At 44.5% G+C, this 22,271-nt stretch overlaps 1 protein-coding gene across 1 annotated transcript in view; it reads left to right on the plus strand.

Annotated features, from left to right (window-relative positions):
* mtcl2 (microtubule crosslinking factor 2) overlaps window positions 1–22,271 on the plus strand; it is a gene marked incomplete at its 5' end in the record, with an annotated part of 84,931 nt that overhangs the window by 56,478 nt on the left and 6,182 nt on the right. Inside the window, 18 exons of the mRNA XM_079173048.1 lie at window positions 1,005–1,172; window positions 1,637–1,790; window positions 2,018–2,507; window positions 2,592–2,892; window positions 2,981–3,214; window positions 5,616–5,753; window positions 8,180–8,302; window positions 8,431–8,661; window positions 9,028–9,144; window positions 9,225–9,392; window positions 15,372–15,521; window positions 15,833–15,949; window positions 18,050–18,114; window positions 18,335–18,464; window positions 18,698–19,288; window positions 19,432–19,687; window positions 19,776–19,994; window positions 21,229–21,659. Of these exons, the coding sequence (XP_079029174.1) occupies window positions 1,005–1,172; window positions 1,637–1,790; window positions 2,018–2,507; window positions 2,592–2,892; window positions 2,981–3,214; window positions 5,616–5,753; window positions 8,180–8,302; window positions 8,431–8,661; window positions 9,028–9,144; window positions 9,225–9,392; window positions 15,372–15,521; window positions 15,833–15,949; window positions 18,050–18,114; window positions 18,335–18,464; window positions 18,698–19,288; window positions 19,432–19,687; window positions 19,776–19,994; window positions 21,229–21,659 (4,083 nt within the window). The remainder of the gene's footprint in view (window positions 1–1,004; window positions 1,173–1,636; window positions 1,791–2,017; window positions 2,508–2,591; window positions 2,893–2,980; window positions 3,215–5,615; window positions 5,754–8,179; window positions 8,303–8,430; window positions 8,662–9,027; window positions 9,145–9,224; window positions 9,393–15,371; window positions 15,522–15,832; window positions 15,950–18,049; window positions 18,115–18,334; window positions 18,465–18,697; window positions 19,289–19,431; window positions 19,688–19,775; window positions 19,995–21,228; window positions 21,660–22,271) is intronic.

Below are 22,271 nucleotides of genomic sequence, written 5' to 3' on the forward strand. Positions count from 1 at the left end.
CGCTAGGGGACAGAGAAACACCACCGCGGGCTGAAACACAGCCCGTCTGTAGTTGGTTTGGCGAACGTGGTGCAAAACAGTTGCCTGTTTACATTGAGCAGACATAGAGCCACAATAGCAATTAGCCGATGTCATGCCACCCGATGAATGTAAATCCAACACCCACTCTCCTTTAGCTCTGTTTTTGGTCTCCACCAACTCCTGAGGGAAATACGTGGCTCTTTAAATGCTAAATGCTCCACTATGTTCACCAGCTAGTCACTAACTGTGTCTGTCTGCTCTGTGGTGCTGGGCAGGTGGTGCACTATGGTTGAGACTGACCCGTACAGTAAATATGCCGCAAAACCAAGACACTGACACTGACACTGACATGCTCTATGGAGCCACGGAGTTGATCAGTGTTTAAAACTTTTGAAAAAGTAAAACCAGTCATTTAATATGCTGTATGACGTTGTCTGAGGCAAACCGCTAATGAGTGTTTTCTGGACTTTCACTCTTTCCTTTGTGTCGTGTCTTTTTTTTCTTCTTAAAAGCCTCCCGAGGAACAAACACAGCACATGACTCTGACCTCACCATTTGGTAGCTGAAAGCCGCAAGCTATTCAAATAGCTCAGTTCAAGGCGACTTTAAATAGAATGAAAAACCCAAATTCATCCCATTTGAGTTGCAGGACTGTACTGAAACGTGGCTTGTGTTCAAATGACAGACAAGCAAACACTTTAGTGCATATTATAACTGAGAGAGATGATGCCCAAACATCACCATGGTTAAGAAAACAGAACATCAGGACATAATTCAATAACAAAATCACCACATACTTCACTCCAAACCTCTAATGTTGTCCATCTGTCTGCAGCTTTTACTTTCTGTGTGTGTTTCCATCCATGTCCGGTACATTGCACGATAACAGACGCGTGTACGTGTCGGCCTCTCTGTGATCCGGCAGTTTTTTTATATCAATGCCACCTCGGCGCTCTTCTTCTCTTTCCGCCCCGTCGCCGCAGGAGGACAGCTCGGACCTGAAATGTCAGCTCCACTTTGCCAAAGAGGAGTCAGCCCTGATGTGCAAGAAGCTGACCAAACTGGTGAAGGACAGCGAGGCCATGAAGGAGGAGCTGGCCAAGTTCAGGTCGCTGTACGGGGACGTCAACGCCTCGCTCACCGTGGAGGAGGTGAGGGGAGGATGAGGAGGACAGATGTTAACTGTGTACAGCTAGATATTTGTTTTTTAAGCCAATTTACACGGGAGCAAAAGGTTTAGCACATTTCACTTTGTCATCGTTAAGACAGTGATAGATGAGCAAATTATGGCAGACGATGTAGGGGTTAGTGAACAAGACCACAAATCACCACACAATGGAGGATTTCATATTTAGAGGATAGTGATACAGCCAACAGAAGTGTTTTCTGACAGCACCTTAAGGAAAACATAAACCTTGATAATGATATTTATAGTATGTCCTTTCAAACCATGATGAAAGAAAATGGCATGAAAAGGGCAGAAACACTTGTAAGCCCTTCAGTATTTCATGCTAACAGTCTTAAAGGTCAACAGCTGATTTAATGAACAGGTGGGAGTTGATTAAGAAAATGGTTCTCCTCTCCTAAGTGTGTTTTTCATTTGACTCCCCCTCAGGTTGCTGACTCCCCCCACACGCGCGAGGCGGAGATCAGAGTCCACCTGAAGCTGGTGGAAGATGAGGCCAACCTGCTGAGTCGACGCATCGTTGAGCTGGAGGTGGAGAACAGGGGGCTCCGAGCTGAGATGGACGACATGAAGGGACCACAAGGTAGTTTGTAAACTCATCTCTATTACACATTTATATACGCCATGAACGCTGTATCAATATGCTTATCAAACGCTGGGCAATAAAACAAACTTATTTCCCAAAATGTCGAACTATTCCTTTCAGATTATACCTGCTTTCAGACATCTGCCTTCTCTGCCTGACCGCTCATTGTTTCTTTTCCCTAGATTGTCCACTGGAGCTTTCTGGTATTGGTGGCTGTCTGGGAGGAGGGGCCATGGTACTCGGGGGAGGGGCTTCATCTGAAAACGTCATGGAGCTCCAGAGACACCTCCAGTTTGTGGAGGAGGAGGCGGAGCTACTGAGGAGGTCTCTCATCGAGCTGGAGGAACAGAACAAACTCCTGATGAATGAGATAAACCGCTACAAATCTGATCTCCCGTCGCCGACGTCCGCACTGTCGCTGGCGGACGGGCTGCTCAACGACAGCCCGGTGCACTCCATACAGGAAGGGGCGGTGCTTATCAGCACGGACGCCCCGGCCCAGGAGGAGCTCAAACTGGCGAGGCTTCAGATTGGAGATCTGGGCGGGAAGGTGAAGAAGCTGCAGTACGAAAACCGAGTGCTTCTGTCCAACCTGCAGCGCTGTGATCTGGCCTCCTACCATGGTCCTTCCTCCTCCTCCTCCTCTTCCTCTTCACTACGACTGGCTCTGGAGACTGACGCGGAGGCCGGAGACTCGGCTGAGTGCCTCCCAAGGTAGTCTCACACATTTGTGTGTGAAATTGTGTGAACATGTATTAGAAGTCCTAAACGCTCTCTCTCTCTGTGTTTTTCCGTCAGCCCGCCGCACCGCAAAGAGCCAGTAGGGGGTGAGACCGACGCCCTGGAGATCAAGGAACACAAAAAGAAGATCGAGGACAACGCTGACGCAACAACCTCACTCCCTGGGTACCTGGGGCAGAAGGACCATGATGCCTTGCTGACCATGAGGGACCAGGCTCGCTTGGTTTCCACCGCGATACAGCTCCTGACCTCCCCAGAGTCTAACTGCCTCTCCTCCTCCCCGTCCATCTATCACAAGGTCTGCAGCAACGAGGCAGCAGAGCCGTGTGACCTGGAGAAACCTCAGCCTCACGGCCAGGTACGCGTCCCCCGGTCGGGGTGTTGTTAGCTTTTCACAATAAGGACCGACTGTGTGATAAAGTCTGTTATTTCTTTGTTTTCTGCAGATTTCAGAGCTGTCTGACCTGGCGGACCGGCCCCTGGTCGGTGCTCTGACCAGCAGGCTCCAGGCCCTGCACACCCAGCTCCAGGCCTTTGTGGAGCAGGTCGACAGCCTGGGTAAACCCCCAGCAGGTGGGAGGGACCCTCAGGTTGAAGGAGCGTCTCCTCTGGCCTCACCCTGCTCCTCCCTCCTCTGCTCTGGGGACGGGCAGGATGGACTGAGCGCTGGCGTGGAGCAGGTAAAAGACGGGAAACACACTCCTCCTTTTCACTCCTTGTCACTCTGTCTCTTTCATTTGTTATCAGTCTCTCTTTTTCAAAAGCTTTTACTTTTGTTGGGTTTTTTTCTATTTTCCGTTGTCACTAGTTTGTTTTTCTATTCCTCAATTTTGTGTTTGCTTCCAGTGCCTAACCATTAGTTTGGCTGCATAATCCTCCCAATCCCATCTGACCCTGCTGCTTTAGTTTCTCCTCACACCGGAGAATGGATTTACACAACACGCTCAAATCTGATGAACAACGGCAATTTTAAATATCAATTTTACCTGACGGGATTCCAACACAGTTGTGAGTGGAAAAATATCCCTTTAGTGACAAACGGAACAAACAAAATCTGCCCGTGCTGTGTGGACGTATTAGATGAATTCAGATTTGAGCTGCCTGTGTAAACCTCTCCACATGATGCTCCATTAGGCCTCAAATGGAGCCTGTTTGAATGCATGGACATAGTAGGGTTATTAAGAGCACATAAAGCACCATTTATTTATATATGTTTTCATCAGCATCATAAAACCAACTAGGGTTAGATCGACTGAGGTTGTGCAATATCTATCATACATTTATATAGATTTACTATTATTTTATCAGAATAAAGGCCAGCAGGACAATTGCATTGTGTGGCCCGTATTAAGATTATCTGGTGTCAGAATACTAATTAGCTTTTACGATTTTAAGTGTTCAAACCAAAACAGACTCAGATAGTACTTATAGACTTATGTTTATCGTTTATTATTTGCTAGTGAGTACTGTATTTTCAAAATGACTGTTTTTTTTACAATAAGAGGAGTAACGTTGGTAGAAACACAAGACGACTAAAAATAGACTTTCATTTAATCGCTAAAATACTAAATCTGGAGTCCAAATATCTGAGTTATTCAAATCCATCGTTTGTGTGCAAAGAAAGAAACGGTGGTGAAATCCACCTCGGATTATTATGAAAAGAGTTTTTAATCTGGATTTCTTAAAGCAGCGGATGAGACAGTGAGCTCGGTCTCAACTGATTTCCCATCATACTCTATAAATCACATTTACAGTCTGACATTCTCCTCTGGGGAAATTCTTGGGTTGCAGTTGATTTTCCACCATGTGATGGTCCAAATTCAGTGAGAGATCCACATTTATAAAGGCACATTGGAATCGGCAAAGATTTTGAATTTACACTCGACTGAAGTGCAGCTGCTGGCTTAAGCTCCAACTCTCAGGAATTGTTATTTAAAGATTGTGTCACCACACTGACAATGTCATCCACAAAAAAATACAAGACTTTCAAGACTTTTGAAGACAAAATGTACTTATATTTCTGTGATTTGGTGTCCTGCCTTTACAACAAGAGAAACTTGTTTCTTGTAAAAGTCTGTCTTTTGTAATGTATTGTAGTTTGCCTGTCTGGAGGAGGCTGTGGTGAAATTATACAAAGTTTTAAGAGGATACATTATCATGTTTAGACTCCATTAGAGGCCAAATTCTGAGTCCCAACACCCCTCCGATCTCTCCTCCCCTTTCCTTTCCTTTCTCCTCCCCTTCCCTTCACCCCTTCTTCCTCCCCCCCTCTCTCTCTGCACGGGCACCATAACCGCCGGTTACTGCACTTCACTTCCATCTCCCCCTTTGCCTCCTTTCTCCCGTTACTCACGCCTCCTCCTCTTGGTCATCTCCTTAAATGCTGACCTACTTTCCCCTGACTCCTTGCTCACCTCACATCCCTTTCCTTCCCTCGGTCCCGCTCTTCCTCCTCCTTCTTCTCCTCCTTTTGTCCTTGCTTTGCTTCCCCATCCGCACCCGTTTCTCCCCTCTCCTCCTTCACCTTGTTGCCCCTTCGCTCTGACTTTTCCTCCTAACCGCCTTACTCCTTCTCGTCTTCTTTCTCCCCTCTTTCCCGCTCCCGTCCCTCCTCTTTCTCCCATTGCTGTTCCTCCCCTGTCTCTCCTGTCTTCCCACTCGTCTGTGTCCTCTTCTGTTTCATGTATCTCTCCTCCCCCTCAGCCATTCATTCTGCCCTCCATCCTCCTTTTCTTTCTTTTCTCCACCCTCTCCTCCTCCTCTCTGACTAAGCTCTTTCTCCTCTACATCCTTTTCTTCGTCTTGTGAGATCCATACTCGACTGTTTCTGTTTTGTCCATCGTTTTTAATTTTTCTCAATGTTGTCATATGGATCGACGCCATTTTGGTTGAATTGTCTTTTATTCTTATGGTTGTGTTTGTTTGTCTTGTTTTTTTTTCTTTCATTACTATCACTCCCCTCCTTTTTGTTTTTGTTCCACCATGTCTCCTCCTCCCCTGTCCCTCCCTCTCTCCTCTCTGTTTTTCTTTTTCTTTCTTTTGGTTTTTTTTATTCATTAACCTGCCCATGCATGCATGCAGCAGCCTGATTATAGGGACCAATCAGAGCCAGAGGTGAAAGGTGAGATCAAGGAGAACAGCCAATCAGACCGCAGTGAGAAGCTAAAGCAGGACGGCGGCCGGCTGGAACAGGGAGAGAAGGAGACGGACGATGCACTGGTGAGTCGCTCAACAACACAACCATCCCCATCAGGACAGACACACACACTTGAGCCTGATGCTTTAACTCTGTCTTGTACACGCAGACAGACAAACACACTCTGAGGATTTTGGCTGCTCGATGTCTCAACATGCCTTCAGGGCAACAAACAAATGTCTAGTCTGCTCCTTTATCAGTCTGTCCGAGAGGATAAAATAACTAGGGGAGCTGACGGTGAATGTGAAAGGGGCTATAACTGCTGTTTTCATATTAATAATGGAGCAAATGACTACTTGTATGTGTAAGGAATACGAATTATCAACTCTGCATTTACCCTCAGTGTCTTTTAGTGTCCTTCAGCTCGTTCTTTTGGTTTTCCAGCCCTAACTTATTCATTTCTTCCTCGTCCGTCTGGTCAAACAGCGAGTGAGGGAGCAGATGGTGGAAGCCAACAGTTTCTACAGCTCAATATTTCATATATCGATTGTATCCACTAAACCACACTCACTTTTGAATGATCCAACGATCGAAAACACACATCACGAACAAAAACACGCTCTATCTGCCGTTTCCCTGTGACTTTAAAGGGTGCATGGTGCTCTGTCAGCGTTATGGTTAGACCTTGTTTCCACAACAACAACAAAAAACAGCTTTGATACATACAGTTGACAATTGCTGCAATAACACCCCATAATACTCTCTCTGAATAAACATCCAAAACACAGTTAGAGAGAAGACATGTCCCAACCTGTTGTCTTGCCACCACGCCTGCTGAAGACGTTGGTGTGTGTTTCAGCAGGATAAGAGGACAGTAGGATGAAGCAAGACCAGGACAAAATGATCAGATGTGGATTTTAACAAACTTTTTAGAGCGAGACCACCAAATCGTCCCGGCTGACGTATTAGCTAATTAGTGTTAGTTTACGTGTCGACCAATAAGTAACAAGAAATTCAGTTCAACGTGTATCTTGTTCAACATTTAAAATAAAATACTTAGATAGTCGAGGCCCACTTAATAGCTACTGCCTTCAAAGACGGTCCCGATGGCAACTGAGCCATCTCCATGACAACCAAGCAAGCTCCATCTCCTGAGGAAGATCTGAGATGCGGTTAAAAGCTCTGGAAAAAGCTATAAGTGGACCTTGTATTAAGATGTGGCGGGTCAAACTCCTGTTTAAGGACCATTAAGAATGAACTTGTACCCTCGACTAGTAACGTTTAGTATTAATATTTGCGTTATTGAATCTGATACAAAAAACAAAACCCATGAAAACGGGCCTTGGATGTACATGTGGGCTGTGTATGCTTGCATCACTTCCTCCTGTGCAAACACACAATGACAGGAAAAGTTCATCAAAGGCTCATTTATATGCACACACACACACACACACACACACACACAAACTGAAGCTTGAAGTTCGTGATGTGGTACAGTAGTGGTGAACTCATGCTAGCAACACAGTGTTGTCAACAAACATAAACAGTGACTTCACCGTCAGCTGTGGGACTGACGGGAAGAAAAGACCTCTTTGTTTGTCTGACCTTTAGCTGGCGTGTCTCCATGGTAACCAGGGAAGTGTGTGTGTGTGTGTGTGTGTGTGTATGTCTGCATCTTTATCCGAGCTTGAGAATGTGAAATAGAATGAAGCAGAAAGATAACAGGAGAGTCAGATATTCTGGAGAAACAGCTGATGAAGTGAGCAGAGCAGTGAAACAGCAGCACTACACTGTACAATCACACAAACACTCGGCATAATAGAGCCGCTCATTCTCTGCAATATTCAACGCTAGAGCTTGTTTCCCCCTTGCTCCGGTCTTTATGCTAGGCTAGGCTACGGTGTTGTTAAACTGGTGTTATTCGTGTATTTGGATCCTCTCATCCTTTGCACATTTGCTCACACGTTGCTTCAGTTTTGTAATGCACATTTTTGCATGAGCAGCTGCCACTTTCTCACAACAGTGAGTCATACCGGAACAGAAACTCTGGACTGTGAGCGGCCCGGGTGCTGTTCAGGGTGGAGGGTGATGGAGGGCAGAGGCTGAGCCCAGTGGAGGGTGAAAGAGGACATTAATGGTACAGTGGCGGGTCGATGGATCGCACTCACTCAGCAGCCAAATGAGGCATGGGAGAGTGCATGAGATGGTGTGTGTGAGAGAGAGCGAGAGTGTGTGTGTGTATGTATTTGTGGACATACAGTTAGCGTGCCGAAGCTGAAATGTGATTTAAAGAGTGTTCGAGCACAAAACTGCCATGTTATGTGCTTCTCACACTTGGCTGTTTCTCCCTTTTTCATTTCCTTCTAACTCTCTCGTCCCTCGCCACCTCTCCTCCCATTACTGCTTTTTGTTCTTTTCTTTAATCTCTGGCCGCCTCCCTGCTTGTTCCCTACCCACCGATGTTTCCCCCCACTCATCCTTTCCTCAACTCCCTCTTCCGTTCCTCCAGCCCGTCCATGTCGATGACCTCCTGGCTCGGCTGTCCGAAGCGGAAGCCTCGGCTCTCGGAACTCAGGTGGAGCTGGAGGAGGAGAGGCAGGCTCAGAGAGAAACCACTCTCAAACTCACACAGGTCAGTTTGTAGCACTGAATACTGCCAAGACACACAAATACTGACCTGGAAACAGAAGACCATCAATCTCACACAGAAACACCCTTTACTCTCTGATCGTCCCGTGTCAAACTGTCTGTCCCTTTCAGATCCAGGAGGAGCACCAGAGGGCTCTGCTGCGTCGGGACTTCCAGCTGCAGAGTTTGGGCCTCCAGGTTCGGCTCCAGCAGAAGTTGTGGAGCCAGGAGAGGACTCTGCTGGTCCAGGAGTCCCAGCACCTCAAACAGGCCCTGGTGCTGCTCAGCCTCAAACTACGCTGCTTCCTCAAACAGTGGAGGCTGGGCTGCAGGAAGGACACAGAGTGGAAAGACATCTTGGAGGTATGAGGGGAAGGGAAAGTCAATAGCTGACTGTCCACACAGTTGACATACTGTTTGTCATTATTTTAACCAACATGTGTATTAAGTATCTAAAAACAATACTCTATTGTCCTCAAAGGATGTCTCCATTTGTTCTCAAAAATGATGTAATCTCAGGTTTTCAATCACAGAAAGAATTAAGAGAAAATCTTAACCAGGTTCTGTGCAGAAGACAAGTAACTTGGCCACAAGGCAAAGTGACTTAATTCAACATCAAATGTGAAATAACATGTTTTTCGTATTGTAACAACATATTATGCAGATAGATAAACACACAGAGGCTAAATGATTGAAAAGCGATCCTGCTCTGTGATTATTTCTTTTCAGATGAACAGCCTGAAGGACCTGTACCTGCTGTTGGAGAAGGAGAACCTGACGAGCCCCGCCCACCAGACTGACAAGAGGGCTGCTGCAGACGAACAACCACTCAGCCCAACTATCAAGGTCAGTTGAGTGACACACACACACACACACGTACACACACACACACACACACGTTCTTACATGCGTATCTTTCCCTGTAGTCTAGCGCCGTGAGCAGCACCTTGGCGGACCTGAAGGTGGCGCTGCAAGATTTGAGTGGAGAGTTGCGACAGGAGAGACAAGGCTCCCAAGAACTCACGCAGCAGTTCGCCAAGGCCAAGGCATCATGGGAGGTGGAGAGGACCGAACTAAAGAGCCTCATTACGCAGGTAAGAAGTATTTCTGTAAGTCTATACGGTGTAATACGTCAACTTATTTTCTGCCAGTTTTGGCAAAATTAAGATTATTTCACGTGAAAGATTTCTCTTCATGCTGTTGACGCTCCTGTCGTTGGTTTGAAGCGGGCTGGGCTCTGGTATAAAGATGATGTCACATATATCTCTGCACCAATCAGGATTTAGAATTCACGTTGCCAGGCTGCTGTCAATCAACTTTTTCTTCCAGACTTTGATTTACTTTAACTTTGATTGTTGCTTATTTAATCATGAATATTTAATGTCGTAGAGCAATACTTCCGGTTTGAAACACAACTTCAAAATGTACACGTGATACATTAAACATTACTTCAAATCATGCTTTTTTTATGTTACTCAAAAAACAAAATCCCAAATCCTTTGTGCCTTTTTCTAAGTGAGCCATGGTGCCGCCATTCTGAGACACAAACTGATGCAACGTGCAATGTACAAACTGCATCACACTCTTTGATTTGATATTCTACACCCACTGTGTTGCCCATTAAGGGAATACGATGATCTACTTTCCTTCGGTTGCTCTCCAGTTTTGAGTTTAAGGAGACAGATGTTGACATTTAAAAGCCAACAGAGACTCAGAGACTCAGATGCTGACGAAAGATCAATACGGTGGAAAGACTGGGTAAAAAAGCAACTTTTGCTTCCGAGCCTGTGCTCCCTGCTTGCATGTGACTGGACAGTTACAGTCGACCTATAGTTGGAAACAGACAGAGAAAAAGAGAATCATTTGTGGTGTTTCTGTCCTGAAGTGGCCAATATTCATTTTGACAAGTGGTTGTGGAAATAGCTGACATTCTAGTTGGGCATTGTCTACTTCCGAATTGCCAAGTGGCTTATGTATTTGTGAATTTGAGCCTTTCATCCCCTCTCTGTCTGTCTGTCTGTCTGTCTGTCTGTCTGTCTTATCTGCACGCCGTGAGTGATGGTATTAATGTTTTATCCTCCTCTCCTCCCTCATTGTCTCTCTGTCTCATAACAGCAGCAGAGGTGGTAACTGTGTAAGTGTTAATTAACAGCCTCTGAGATAGAACACAGCCTGTGTGCTGCTGCCTGGTAATTGAGACAGAGAGAGAAGAGAGAGAGATAAAGACAAAGAGGGCTGTTAAAGTTTGGCAATTGAAAAGCCTTTTCATGTGTCCTTACCTTTGTTCCCTGAGTGTTGTATGATTCTGCTATCTATCATTAAAGGCCATCTGACAAAATGATGAAGGGTGTCAGTTTGCAAAAACATGTTTTTTATTTTCGCCATGTACTGTGGTTGTCATATTACCTTTCAACATTAAGTTCTTTCAACATCCTGTTTCACATGAAAACCTGTAAAAAAAAAAGTAAATTATACCATCCATAGCAACCTCATCCTAAATGAACCCAAACCTTAATTCTAACCTCAAAAGCAAAAAGCCACACGATGGGATAAAGAACAGTTTGCTATTTTGTATTTAGTATATGTTTTTGTAATTCATGTTCGGGCGTGTTTACAGCTGCCAACATGGAGTTTAAAAGTTGTAAAATGTTAAAACACTTAAAAGGAAATTGTATTTACTGAATAACAAACATAACAAATTCACTCCATTGGATTTGTTGAAAGGCAGTCTTAAGTCAAGTCAATAACATTTTATCATGAATATATAATCTACGCAAGAGGATGAAAACAAAAAGATTCATCTAAATGCATAGAGAAGTCAAAATACATAAAGAATAGGACCAATCATCGCATCTCATAGTGAATTGAGTGCTATGATTAACTGAGGAGAGGAAAAGCAGGACCACAAAATAAACACAAAGAAATTATCAGGAATGTTAAAGGGAATTCAAATTCAATGATAATAATCAATTTTTTTAAATATATATATTTTTTTATAAATAAAAAATGAAACGGGTTTAATTAAGATTAGCCTGATCACTTTAGCATAATGCTAATTCTGATCTTAATCTTAAATCCTAATTCTGAAACTGAAATGTCCCTTTGTGAAGAAATAAATACCCTCGCTGTGACGGGTGTGTTTTGGTCCACAGCAGTACCGAAACACAAAGATACACACAGAGAGACACTCGCACACGGACGGAGTCATTAATCATCTTCATGATCAGAGAGACTCTGCCCTCGCGCTGTGGTGCGCCATCATTTGTCATTTGTTTTGGCAGCTCCTCCTGTCAACCAATAGGAGTTGCGAGCGGCGTCACAAAGTGATAGGACGCTCTCCTTTCCTTAAACGTGACCGTCGCGGCAGGCTATCTATATAATTCACTTTACAGACCAACCTTTGTGGCTTAAACAAAGAATCCAATCACACGGCTGCGATTCATTTTGAGGGAAACCAGCCATGTCCTGCCGGGCTGGATGTCGACACACAGAAATATGAGTTCTATATTTGATTATGTTTAACTGTGTTGCACTTTATCACAGATTTTGTCAAATTGAAACAGAAGCACACTATTATTCTCTTTTCTGCCCTGTAAAGTGTGTGTGTGTGTGTGTGTGTGTGTGTGTGTAAACATACTATGGGCGTCCTAGACCGGCCTAAACGCCACAGCTGGAACTAATCTCTTCTCTGCCAACAATGCACACTGTAAAGTATGCCTTTAATTTGCCCTGGTGGTGTGTGTGCGTGTGTGTGTGTGGACATTCACCAGCCCACCGAACCACGTCGGTGCCACGGCGTCCTGGCAGCATGTAGCTCCATCTGTTGGCTTTGTTGAACAAGTCAACTCAATTCCAAACACCGTCCTACCTGTCAAACGGCTTGACAGGAAATTATCTTCGCCGTTCAGCCTGATAAACAAAACGCCGTCGGCAAAGTAGAAACGATATCCAGAGCCCTGAAAGCGTGCAGTACAACACTGCTTCCTTTTTTTTTTTTTTTTGGTCCATTAATCAGTCATCCGTGCTGACAGTGGGACATGTTACAAACACCTGTCGAGAGCAGCTGGAAGCTCTGATCGCTCACATCTGTTGAATCCACTTCACTCGTGAAGGGAGTATGAAGATAAAAGGGGGCGGGCAGGGAAAAGAGATCGTCTTTTCAGACAACAGAAACGTCAATGTGCAACTCCATTGTGTGAATCCTCATACACAAATAAATAAACTAGATTATGTGAATGTCCAGGACTAGTATAAGTGTTTTCTGATCTGCCACCTCTGCAGTCAAGCTCTGCTTATATTGAGGCTTAATAAAGACTTTAAAAACGTTTGTGCCGAGAGTTTGATGAGAAGATCGATACGTCTTCCACGACTGTATGCTAAATGCAGTGGGAAACAGCTCGCCTGGCTCTGTCCAAAGGGAATAAAAATAACCGCCTACCAACGCCTCTAAAGCTCATTTAAATAACATGTATCTAATCTCATGCTCCCAGCCTTTATGCTAAGCTAAGCTAACCGTCTCCAGCTTCATATTTAGCATAAAGGCATGAGAATACAACTAATCATGTTTTCCCAAAATGTCAAACTCTTCCTTTAAGGTTCGAGGGAAAAATTCTATGCAGCTCAAAGAACCCAATATAGCATCCTTAGCTTGAAAACAGCAAGCCATGACGTAGCGACACCGTCGCTTCATCATTTCAGACCTCTTAACTGTATTTGTAGTAAACACGTGAGAGCCCCACACCAGAAAGTCAGAGGTAAATTAAGAATGTAAAACTCTGATTAGCAACTTCTGTGGGCTAAATGCTGCTCAGAATATTTGTTTAATGTTTGTTTACACATAATAGAGAACATTTATGAAACAGCCACTGACAGAAAAAAGGAAAAATTGAGGTTGAGATGTGACTTCAGACCTTCAGTTGTCAGCTTTGCTATATTTAACATCTGCATGCATTATGTAATAGCTAGGCTCTGTTTTTATTTATAAACCTGGCACACATCTTCTCTCTCAGCATTGTTGTGGTTGCTGCTTGCCCTATAATTAACAGCTGATGGTTGATATGGAGTACTGATAGCATTAACAGAGGAAACAAACCTCGTTAATTATTGTATTCTTAATTTGCCATTGCACTGAAATATTCTACAGGAAGATCACAGTGGCTGAACATGGAGCTTTTCCTTTTTATACACTCTCTGATTGGTATAATAATAACAATGGATCTAATGATAGTAAAATTAAGTAATTCCTCTTGACTTCAGCACTTGAGGGCCCCTGTGGGTTTGATTGGGGTTTGTTGCCACAGCGCTGTTGTTGTTAGTAGCTCTCGGCTCTGTGTGTCTACAAATATTTTCTACGTCTCTTTCTACGTCTACGAAACGTTGCTTCTGCATAGATACTTGAGGAAAAACCCACATGATGGATGTGACGAATGCGAAGGCAAAGATAATCAATGCCTGACTTTTAGGGGGGATTTTTTAATGCTAAACCAGATTCCTCACTAACCAAGCCCTGAAGTGTCCTCTTGGGATTATTTTAGTAAAACTGAATTAATGAATTTCTGCTTTTATAGTCACGGTTTTAGCTGAATAAATAGAAGTAATTGAACTTGCTAAATGGTGAGCGGCGAGTCGTGAACCAGGCGTCTCTCATCCACCAATAAATGCCAGTCATCCGGTGAAATCGCCCCCCCCTCCTCTTAACGCCTCGGCAGTAAACCTCGTTAAGAGGCGGGGCTCGTTAGGCTGCGTTCGTCACTAACGAGCAACGCTCCGTTGCCATAGGAGACGGGAGATTGGATAGGCGAGCGTGTGTTGCGCTGTGATTGGCTGCCAGACGGTTCCATTAGCACCGTATACGGACGCCAGTGCCAAAGACCCACGGGGGATTGATGGGTCCGGGGTTGTGTGTGTGTGTGTGTGTGTGTGTGTGTGTGTGTGTGTGTGTGTGTGTGTGTGTGTGTGTGTGTGTGTGTGTGTGTGTGTGTGTGTGTGTGTGTGTGTGTGTGTGTGTGTGTGTGTGTGTGTCTGCTTGTCAGACTGATGGGCCCGGTAGTGTCGGCTGTGTGAACTATGAGGCTCACACTGAGGAAAAGGGAAAGCAGAGCTGCTCATAAAAATTTCAAGCGATCCCACCTACCAGGCTCTGTGACAGCAGGCCAGATTTATACAGAGCGAGAGAGAAAAAGGGGGATGAGAGACCTGGAAATAGAAGGTGAGAAAGCAGTAGAGAGAGGGTGAAGGGGTGAGAGGGATGGAGATGGGGAAGAGGGGTACAGAGGGAGAAGGAAGGAATAGCTGAGAGAGCTTCATTAGCAAAGATATAATCAAAGGAGGAGAACAAAGAGGCAGTTCTCTAGGTTGTGGTCTCTGTCCTCCTCACCGGTCCCTCACCACAACATGAACATCAATGGATGAGCAGCAGACAGCCCTCACAAGGAGCTCATCTGTGTGGAGACTTTATTTAGCCTTCTGTCAGGTAGTGGATGCTGTCATATCACAGACCTTTTCCCAATACATAATAACTAATAAGTTGTGTGTGTGTGTGTGTGTGGAAAGTAACTAAGTACATTTACTTCGAGCTGAAGCAAGATTTTACCGACGTTGAGCTTTAATTAAGTATGTTCATGTTGTTCCGAGTGCCAGTGTCTTTTTCTCAGTTGTTCCCAATGAAGAGGGATCGTATCGCGATGTTATATCTTATGAGATCATCGTGTAATGATGCGGCTTATACATTCACTCAGCATTATTTTAACACTCCTGCTTTATAAGAAGTACTTATTACGAGTGCTTATTTTGATACCTGTTTACATGTTTAAATTCAAATGTAACCTTATGTAAAGGTTAAATAAGGTTACATTTTGAATGTACAGGTTAGAATAATAGTATTTTGTTTTATATAACAGTATTTTTACATTGCGATATTGCTATGGTTACTGAAACTTAACTTATCTAACAGTAGTGATTCATCAAAAGTTCATAAAAAGTTTTCAATTTGCGAACAGAATAATGATCTCCACTTACTAGGATTTAGGGCTAAATGAGATTTTTACCATGATCTCTGTATTTTCTCCTCTCAGCTTGAGACCAAATCAGGAAAAGCAGCGTCTCTGTCCGTCACTGATGCACTGGAGCCTCCGGACCTGAAGGTGGCGCTGAAGAGGGAGCGTGAAGAGCACCAGCATCTCCTGGCCGACTCCTACGCAGCCGTGATGGACCTAACTAAACAGGTAAATGTCTGCCTGAACGCACCCAGTTGGGTTGGAAGGAAACAAGCAACATCTGCGACTTTGTTTACACGGACAGAGCAAACTGTGTTGGGAGATTTTCTCACAAAGAGATAAATCCTTCCAGCTCAATTTCCGGTGGTAAAAACGTATTATTCAATTTGTTTGACGGCTCAAGAGTTGTGTTTTACTTAACATCGATCTAGTGTTAAAATTCATATTCCGGCAGTGTGCACTCCTCATCCATCCTCTTCCTCTGATGTTTTTCCTCTTCTCCTCGTCTCTGCGCTGTGACCCACCTGCGGACCAATCAGCTTCAGATCGGGGAGAGGAACTGGGGCAGAGAGAAGCTGGAGCTGCTGGAGAGGCTCAGCCAGGAAAGAGCTCAGTGGGAGCAGAGACTGGGAGAGGCCACTGCACAACAGGGGAAGGTATGACGGGCTGCGTGTGTGTGTGCGTGCGTGTGTGTGAGAGAGAGAAATGTCAACGATGAAGAAGAGATAAGGAGTGAGCATATCTTGGGTGATGGAGGATGAGGGTGTCCGATAGAAGAAGGACATCTAAAGTGTATCGAGTCATTGGATCAGATGTGTGTGTTGTTGGTACACTTTTTCAACTACGTCTAATCACATCTGATGATTTATCTGAAATATTATTAACATTTTACAAAAGCCATAGCTAGTGCAATAAGGCTGCCATTAGCATTTCACCAAAAAAACTAAAACGATATAGAAAAAAGATGTGTCAACTTTGAGTTACAATCTAGATTTGAGTCAAATCTAAACACTTTTCATGAGCTACTATCACCTAATGTCAGTTTACTTCAAACCAACTTCACGTCCATCTGGGCCTCCTTCCTTTATATACAGCACCAAACATATCATGCAGAAAGTTAAAGTCAAAAGCAACACTAGAAATGTCCAAATAGACCAAAAATGCATGTTACTGTTGTCTATAGGGGGATATTTTTGCTCTTGGGATACTTTGCTGATGCTGACAAGTAACCGCAGCTGTTGATGACATAATGTGAGTAAGGAGGAGGAGCCTCTCTGGTGTAATTGCCTGACTGTGGTCAGTCTGATCTGCTGATTATACATCAGAGCAGTCGCTGCCAAGCTGCTGCAACATGTCTGGGAGGGATTTCATCAGTGTCTTAAAGTGGTAGTTAGCTTTTTATCCATAAATACACAAAGAAATTAAGATATCTCTGTCTGCTGTGCCTCCGGTTGTCAGTCTGAGGGTGTCTTTGTCTTCCCTTTCCTCTCTGTTCATTCCTTTCACTCCTTCTCGTCTCATCTCCATCCTTTTCCCTCCTCCTGTCTGCTGCGCGGGATCCCGTCTCACTCCTTCCATTAAGTGGCCGTGTGCTGCATTGGAAACTTGGCAGGAGGCCGCAGCTCGTCACATACTTTAATCTACTCTGTCTCAGTCTCTCAGAGTGTGTCTGTGTCACGCTCTGTCACCCGCAAATCACATCTACTGTCTACTCTACTCGTATTGTGCTGTTGGGCCTTCCAGAGACTTCTGACTTTTGATCACAGTGCCCCCATCAGGCCAGCCAGTGTGAAAGTAGCTGGATTTTAGTGTCATTTGAGCTTCTCGGAGTTGCTGTACAAATCTGATGTTTACTGTTTCCAGTTGAAATGGGATGTTGGGGTGGATTAGGCTAGATTCTCAAGAGGAACTCTATTTTTAAAGAAAACATACAGTTCATATGTTTAACCAGTGGTACCTTTGTGTCCGACGTACCCCCACAGACACCGCCAGTTATGTTCCAATGTGTATATTTCAACTGATTTAACCTGGATATTATGTAACACTTTTAACTATTTAGAAGTGGATATTGTCACAATACTTTTCATACAGTTGAACTGTCAGCGTTTATGTCAGTTTGGTTAAGTTTGAAGTGGCAGTCCCCCTGGCATCTGCAGAAGTACCCCATTGGGTCCAAGTAACCCTGTTTGGGAATGTAGTCTAAAAACGAGTCTATATTTAGCGATCTGTCAGTGTACTGTACAGACCCGTGCAGCGTGGTCTGCAGTTCAGTGAGTTGCAGGCGAAAGTCCATCAGTGTATCTGCACAACTAAGCACATTATCTGCAGATGTCCTTTTCCCCTCTCCCCACTCTGTCGCTTTCCTCTGATGGGAAACGAGAGTGTGAGATCACCTCTGAAGTGTGAAACGAACTGACTCAGCATCACCATCTCTCTGTGCGTGCGTGCGTGTGCGTGTGCGTGTGTGTGTGCGTGTGCGTGTGTGTGTGTGTTTGCATGCTGTCTGCCACAGATAGATTATACTTGTCAGTCTTCACTTCCATCTGCCAAAACAGCTCTAGAGGAAGTGGACGGCAATAAGATGAATGTGTCTACCGTGGATGTCTGCCAGGGTGTGAAAAAAAAGAAAAAAGTGTAGAAAAGGAAAATGCCAAAAGAACAATTTGCTCAAATGATGCAATCTTTCAAAAATGCTAATAAGATGTAAAATAATAAATAGTTTGGTTTCACTGACGGGTGTGTTTTTGTCCTCACAGTCAAAGTCATTCGGCAGCGAGTCCTCTGTGGACACAGTCGTCACGAATGGAACAGGATCACCAAGGTAACAATTTAAACACATTACCTCACAGTTCGGTAGCATGTGGAAGAAATCAGAACATTTTCTCATCAACCTTTGTTTGATTACAGGGCTGTTTCATCAATGCTTTTTATTAGCAAAATGTTGAAAGCGGCTTCACGAGCGAGTGTGAATTTGTCGTCTCGATGAGCAGAGCATAACTTTGCTTCTCTTTTCTCATCCACTCCGTCCTCCTCTTGAAAAGAACCAAGTCCACTTCAGCGCTGGACGGCCCAGAAGCCAACGGTGGAGCCAATCAGGAGGAGAGAATTCAGTTTGCTGTCCCAGAGCTGGGTGACCTCACCAGGAAGAACTGGACCTACCTAACCAACGAGGTGAACAAGTTGGAATTTTACACATTTAAAATGTGCAGTTTATTGGAATTTCTTTGCTTTGATATGTTTGACAAGACTAGTGAAACAAAGACTGCTTGTACTTTTAAAAGTTATATGATTTGTATAACAATTGTCATAATATCTGTTCTCTCCTCTAACTAAAGATGGCATAGTAAAAATGTATACTGATCACTATTGTATTCTGTTTTTTTGTCCCCACGCTCTCACCCCAGACCCCAGAGGTTGGGGACACCTGTAAAACCTGGGACGGTCCCAGCGGCTCTTGCAGCAGCTTAGTGGGATCAGAGCTGGATCTGGAGACCGTCCAGAGGAGCCACACTGCTCCAGACCGCACCGGCATCCGGATCTACTACAGCCCTCCTGCGGTAAGACGCATGGAGCACCGCAGAAGGAGCCAGGAGGCCAAAGAGCCACTGCGGGCCCAGAACGGGAGCTCTTCCCTGGGAGTGAGTGGCTCCGACGCAGGCGTGGCTGCGGTGGGAACCGTTGAGGTTCAGCAGCAACAACCTCCATCCTCCTTTTCGTCCTCGTACGAGCAGTGGCTGAGCTCACTGTCCAAGCAGCACAGGGAGCTGCTGGAGAGCAGAAGCGGCTGCATCGCCGGTTCGAACCCCAGTGTCGCAAGCAACGGCGTTGACGGCTCAGTTGATGGGATGGCGCCCTCGTCGGCTTTCCACGGCCTGGAGATCGGGGAGATTTCCGCCAACTTGAGTGATGACATGAAGGAGATGACCAACTGTGTCCGCCAGGCCATACGCTCTTCCTCTCTGGAGAGGAAATCCTCCAAGGAACCTGGGAGTCAGGTACTATCTTTAATGAAAAGACCTTATAGTCCAACTATTTTCATAGGTTTGAGGGAAAGCGTCTTTTTCAGAATCATCTCTCTCTTCGATTGCTCTTCATTGTTTTCTCTCAACACGCTAAACGTTCTCCATCATTCCCCCAGGGCATGTCCACCAGGTCCACGCAGACCGCTGCGCAATATGCCAGCATCGGGCTTCAAACCGACAACCTGTCCAACAGCAGAGGGTTCCCCCATAAAGCCTGGTCTCCTCGCCCCTCGTCAACAACCACATCCTCGCTGGTGTCCGCTCGAACCCGGCAGATATCCTCATCCCTGGATAAAGTTCACAGCCGCATCGATAGGCCATGCTGTTCACCCAAGTATGGCTCACCCAAACTACAACGCAGAGTGTCTTCTGGTAATTAGAGTTTGTTCTCCGGCCTCTGACATCCCACTGTAAACACTACTGCTTGGGAGAAGGCGTCACCCGACTGCTCTGTTTTCAGGCTCCACCTCCAGACTGGACGGCAGTTCCTCTTCCAGGGACCGGAGCCTGTGGAGCCTCCAGCAAAGATCCATCGGCGGAGGAGGAGGCTCGGCGTGGGCTCGCTCCACCACCACCAGGGACAGCCCCGTCCTGAACGGCCTCACCGACGGCCTCTCCAGCCTCTTCAGTGTGGTCGAACACGCTGGAAGCACAGAGTCACTCTGGAGGGCTGACGGAGGTAAGATACTGTGTGAAGATAAAACCCTTTTCATGGAAGACATTCTGTCATTTGACATGTCACAGTAGGAGTAAAAAATACAATGATGGCAGAATGCCTCGGTTTCAGCATCCTGTTCATGCTAGCGTACTAAGATTATAACGGAGACTGTTTTTTAGTAACACCTGTGGTTTTCCTGCAAATGTCAAAATGTCTGCTCTTAAAAAAAGACAATCAACCAAATTTGCTGGCATTCAGGAACTTTTACTTTTGACTTTTTGCTTAAAATTTCAAATGGAGTCATTTATTTGCCCACAAATGTCAGCCAGTGTTATTTTTGTCAGGTCTTTGACATCACTCCACTTTGATTATTTGTTACCATTATTTTGTTACTGCAATGCATAGATTCTTTTTTTCTATTAGGGGCGGGTCTTAGCATTATTGGTTATATACTTAATATTTTTACTCTTGTTATTATTTTTATGTTCTTGTAATTTACTTTAACTGTTTTAGTTTACTTAGTTTACTAAATGTATCTTACTCTTTTTGCCATTCTATTCTATCCAGTCAGTATTACTTCTTATACACTATATATGTATTACTCTGTATGTTCATATTTTTTCTTATTCTTCCGTGATGATTTTTCATCAATCGGAATTAATAAATAAATATCTTATCACTCTTATTTTATATGGAATGCAGTCTTATTCCCTGAGTTTCGCTTTTAAGGATTCAGCACCAATCTACACACTTCTCAAACTCTATGAAATGTCAAAAAGTATTTGAGAAAAGAAAATCAAAACTTTAGACATTTTGTTTTATCTGAAGTAGAGTCCAAAACTCAAACATATTCAGTTGACAGTATTATAAAACAGAGCAAAACCTTACCTATTTATGGTTTATCAAAACTGGTGTTACTTAATTTCAAGTATTTATTTAAATAAATGTACATATTTTAAATTTGGAGCAGAAATCAATGATGTTTTTAATTAATATGTCAGGTGTGCAGTGCAGTGGAGTGTGGCAACACAATATAACTGTTGTGTTTCATGTCATTCGGGTTTTGTCTAGAGGTCAGAGGCAGAACACAAACGTCTACCATGAGTGAAAATTCACAATCTTGTTTTCACAACTAAAGTTTCCATTCCTGTTGAATGTCACTGACTTGACAGTCTAAGCATTCAATCAGTCCCGTAAACCACAATTTCTGGAAAATAAATATAATCGCTGTCTTGAATCCCTGTTTTGCGATTAGGAGCCAGCCAGGGAGCCAGTCCAGCACGGCAGTCTCCTGCCGCAGGGAAACCCACCAGTGCACCGGTCTGTGGACCTGACCCCGGCCCTCAGCGGTACGGAAGCCTGGTCCAGGAGTTCTTCAGGAATGTCTACAGCAGCCGTGGCCCAGGAGCAGTTGCCCTGTCTGAGGAGAGACCGGAAAAAGACTCCAATAGCAGCCTCGGAGGTCTGGGTGTCTCGGGGAGTTTCAGCGGAGCGGATGAGCCCAAGCCGGAGTGCGTGTCAGTCGTCGTCGGGGGATTCGGAGCGCTGGCTGGAAGCAACGACAGTGTGACCAAGATCGTCAATAAGAGGTTCATGAGACAGGCGGTCGGGGAGGAGATGGTCGGTATCATGGGAGGAGGGAAAGAAACGACGAGTAACGCTGGCGCCGCAGGACCTGGGACAGAGGTGCGGCCATCGGAAATGTGCTTTTATTATGAACTTTAAAGAGGACCATACCAGTGGTTGTTTTAGCCCATTTACATTAAATAACATTGACTGTACATCACAGCTCCTTTGCCAACAATTAATCTGGGTTTCACAAAAGACTATGTATTCTTTCTACTATTCCAGTAGAACAGTGGGGCATGTCAAAAGCATGCTAAACAGTTTTAGATTTTTTAATGTATTTCCGACCGTTTCCATTCATTTCAGTACCGTATCAAAATCAATCAAACAGTCGTTGCTCATATTTGCCAACTGTCAACACCAACTGACCAGCCTGGAACACACTGGGTTCAACATCATGCTCACATCTTATTTATTATGCGGTCAACGACGAGACAAGTTTCACACGTCTGCTAAAATGTCTTCAGCTTACAGAAATAAGTGGAGCCAGATAGCTGCCAGAGATGGTAAATATGGAAGAATAGGCACTGCATTAGAAACTGGAAACATAAGTTGTAGTTGAGAAGATACATTTTGCCCTGGTATGGTCTTTTTAAAACTCAATCTAAATTAAAAAAAGTATGTTCATAATATAATATGACAACGTTCATACCTACCTACGTGTTTGGATAA

This window comes from Pholis gunnellus (assembly GCF_910591455.1).
Source record: "Pholis gunnellus genome assembly, chromosome: 2".
Taxonomy (NCBI): domain Eukaryota; kingdom Metazoa; phylum Chordata; class Actinopteri; order Perciformes; family Pholidae; genus Pholis; species Pholis gunnellus.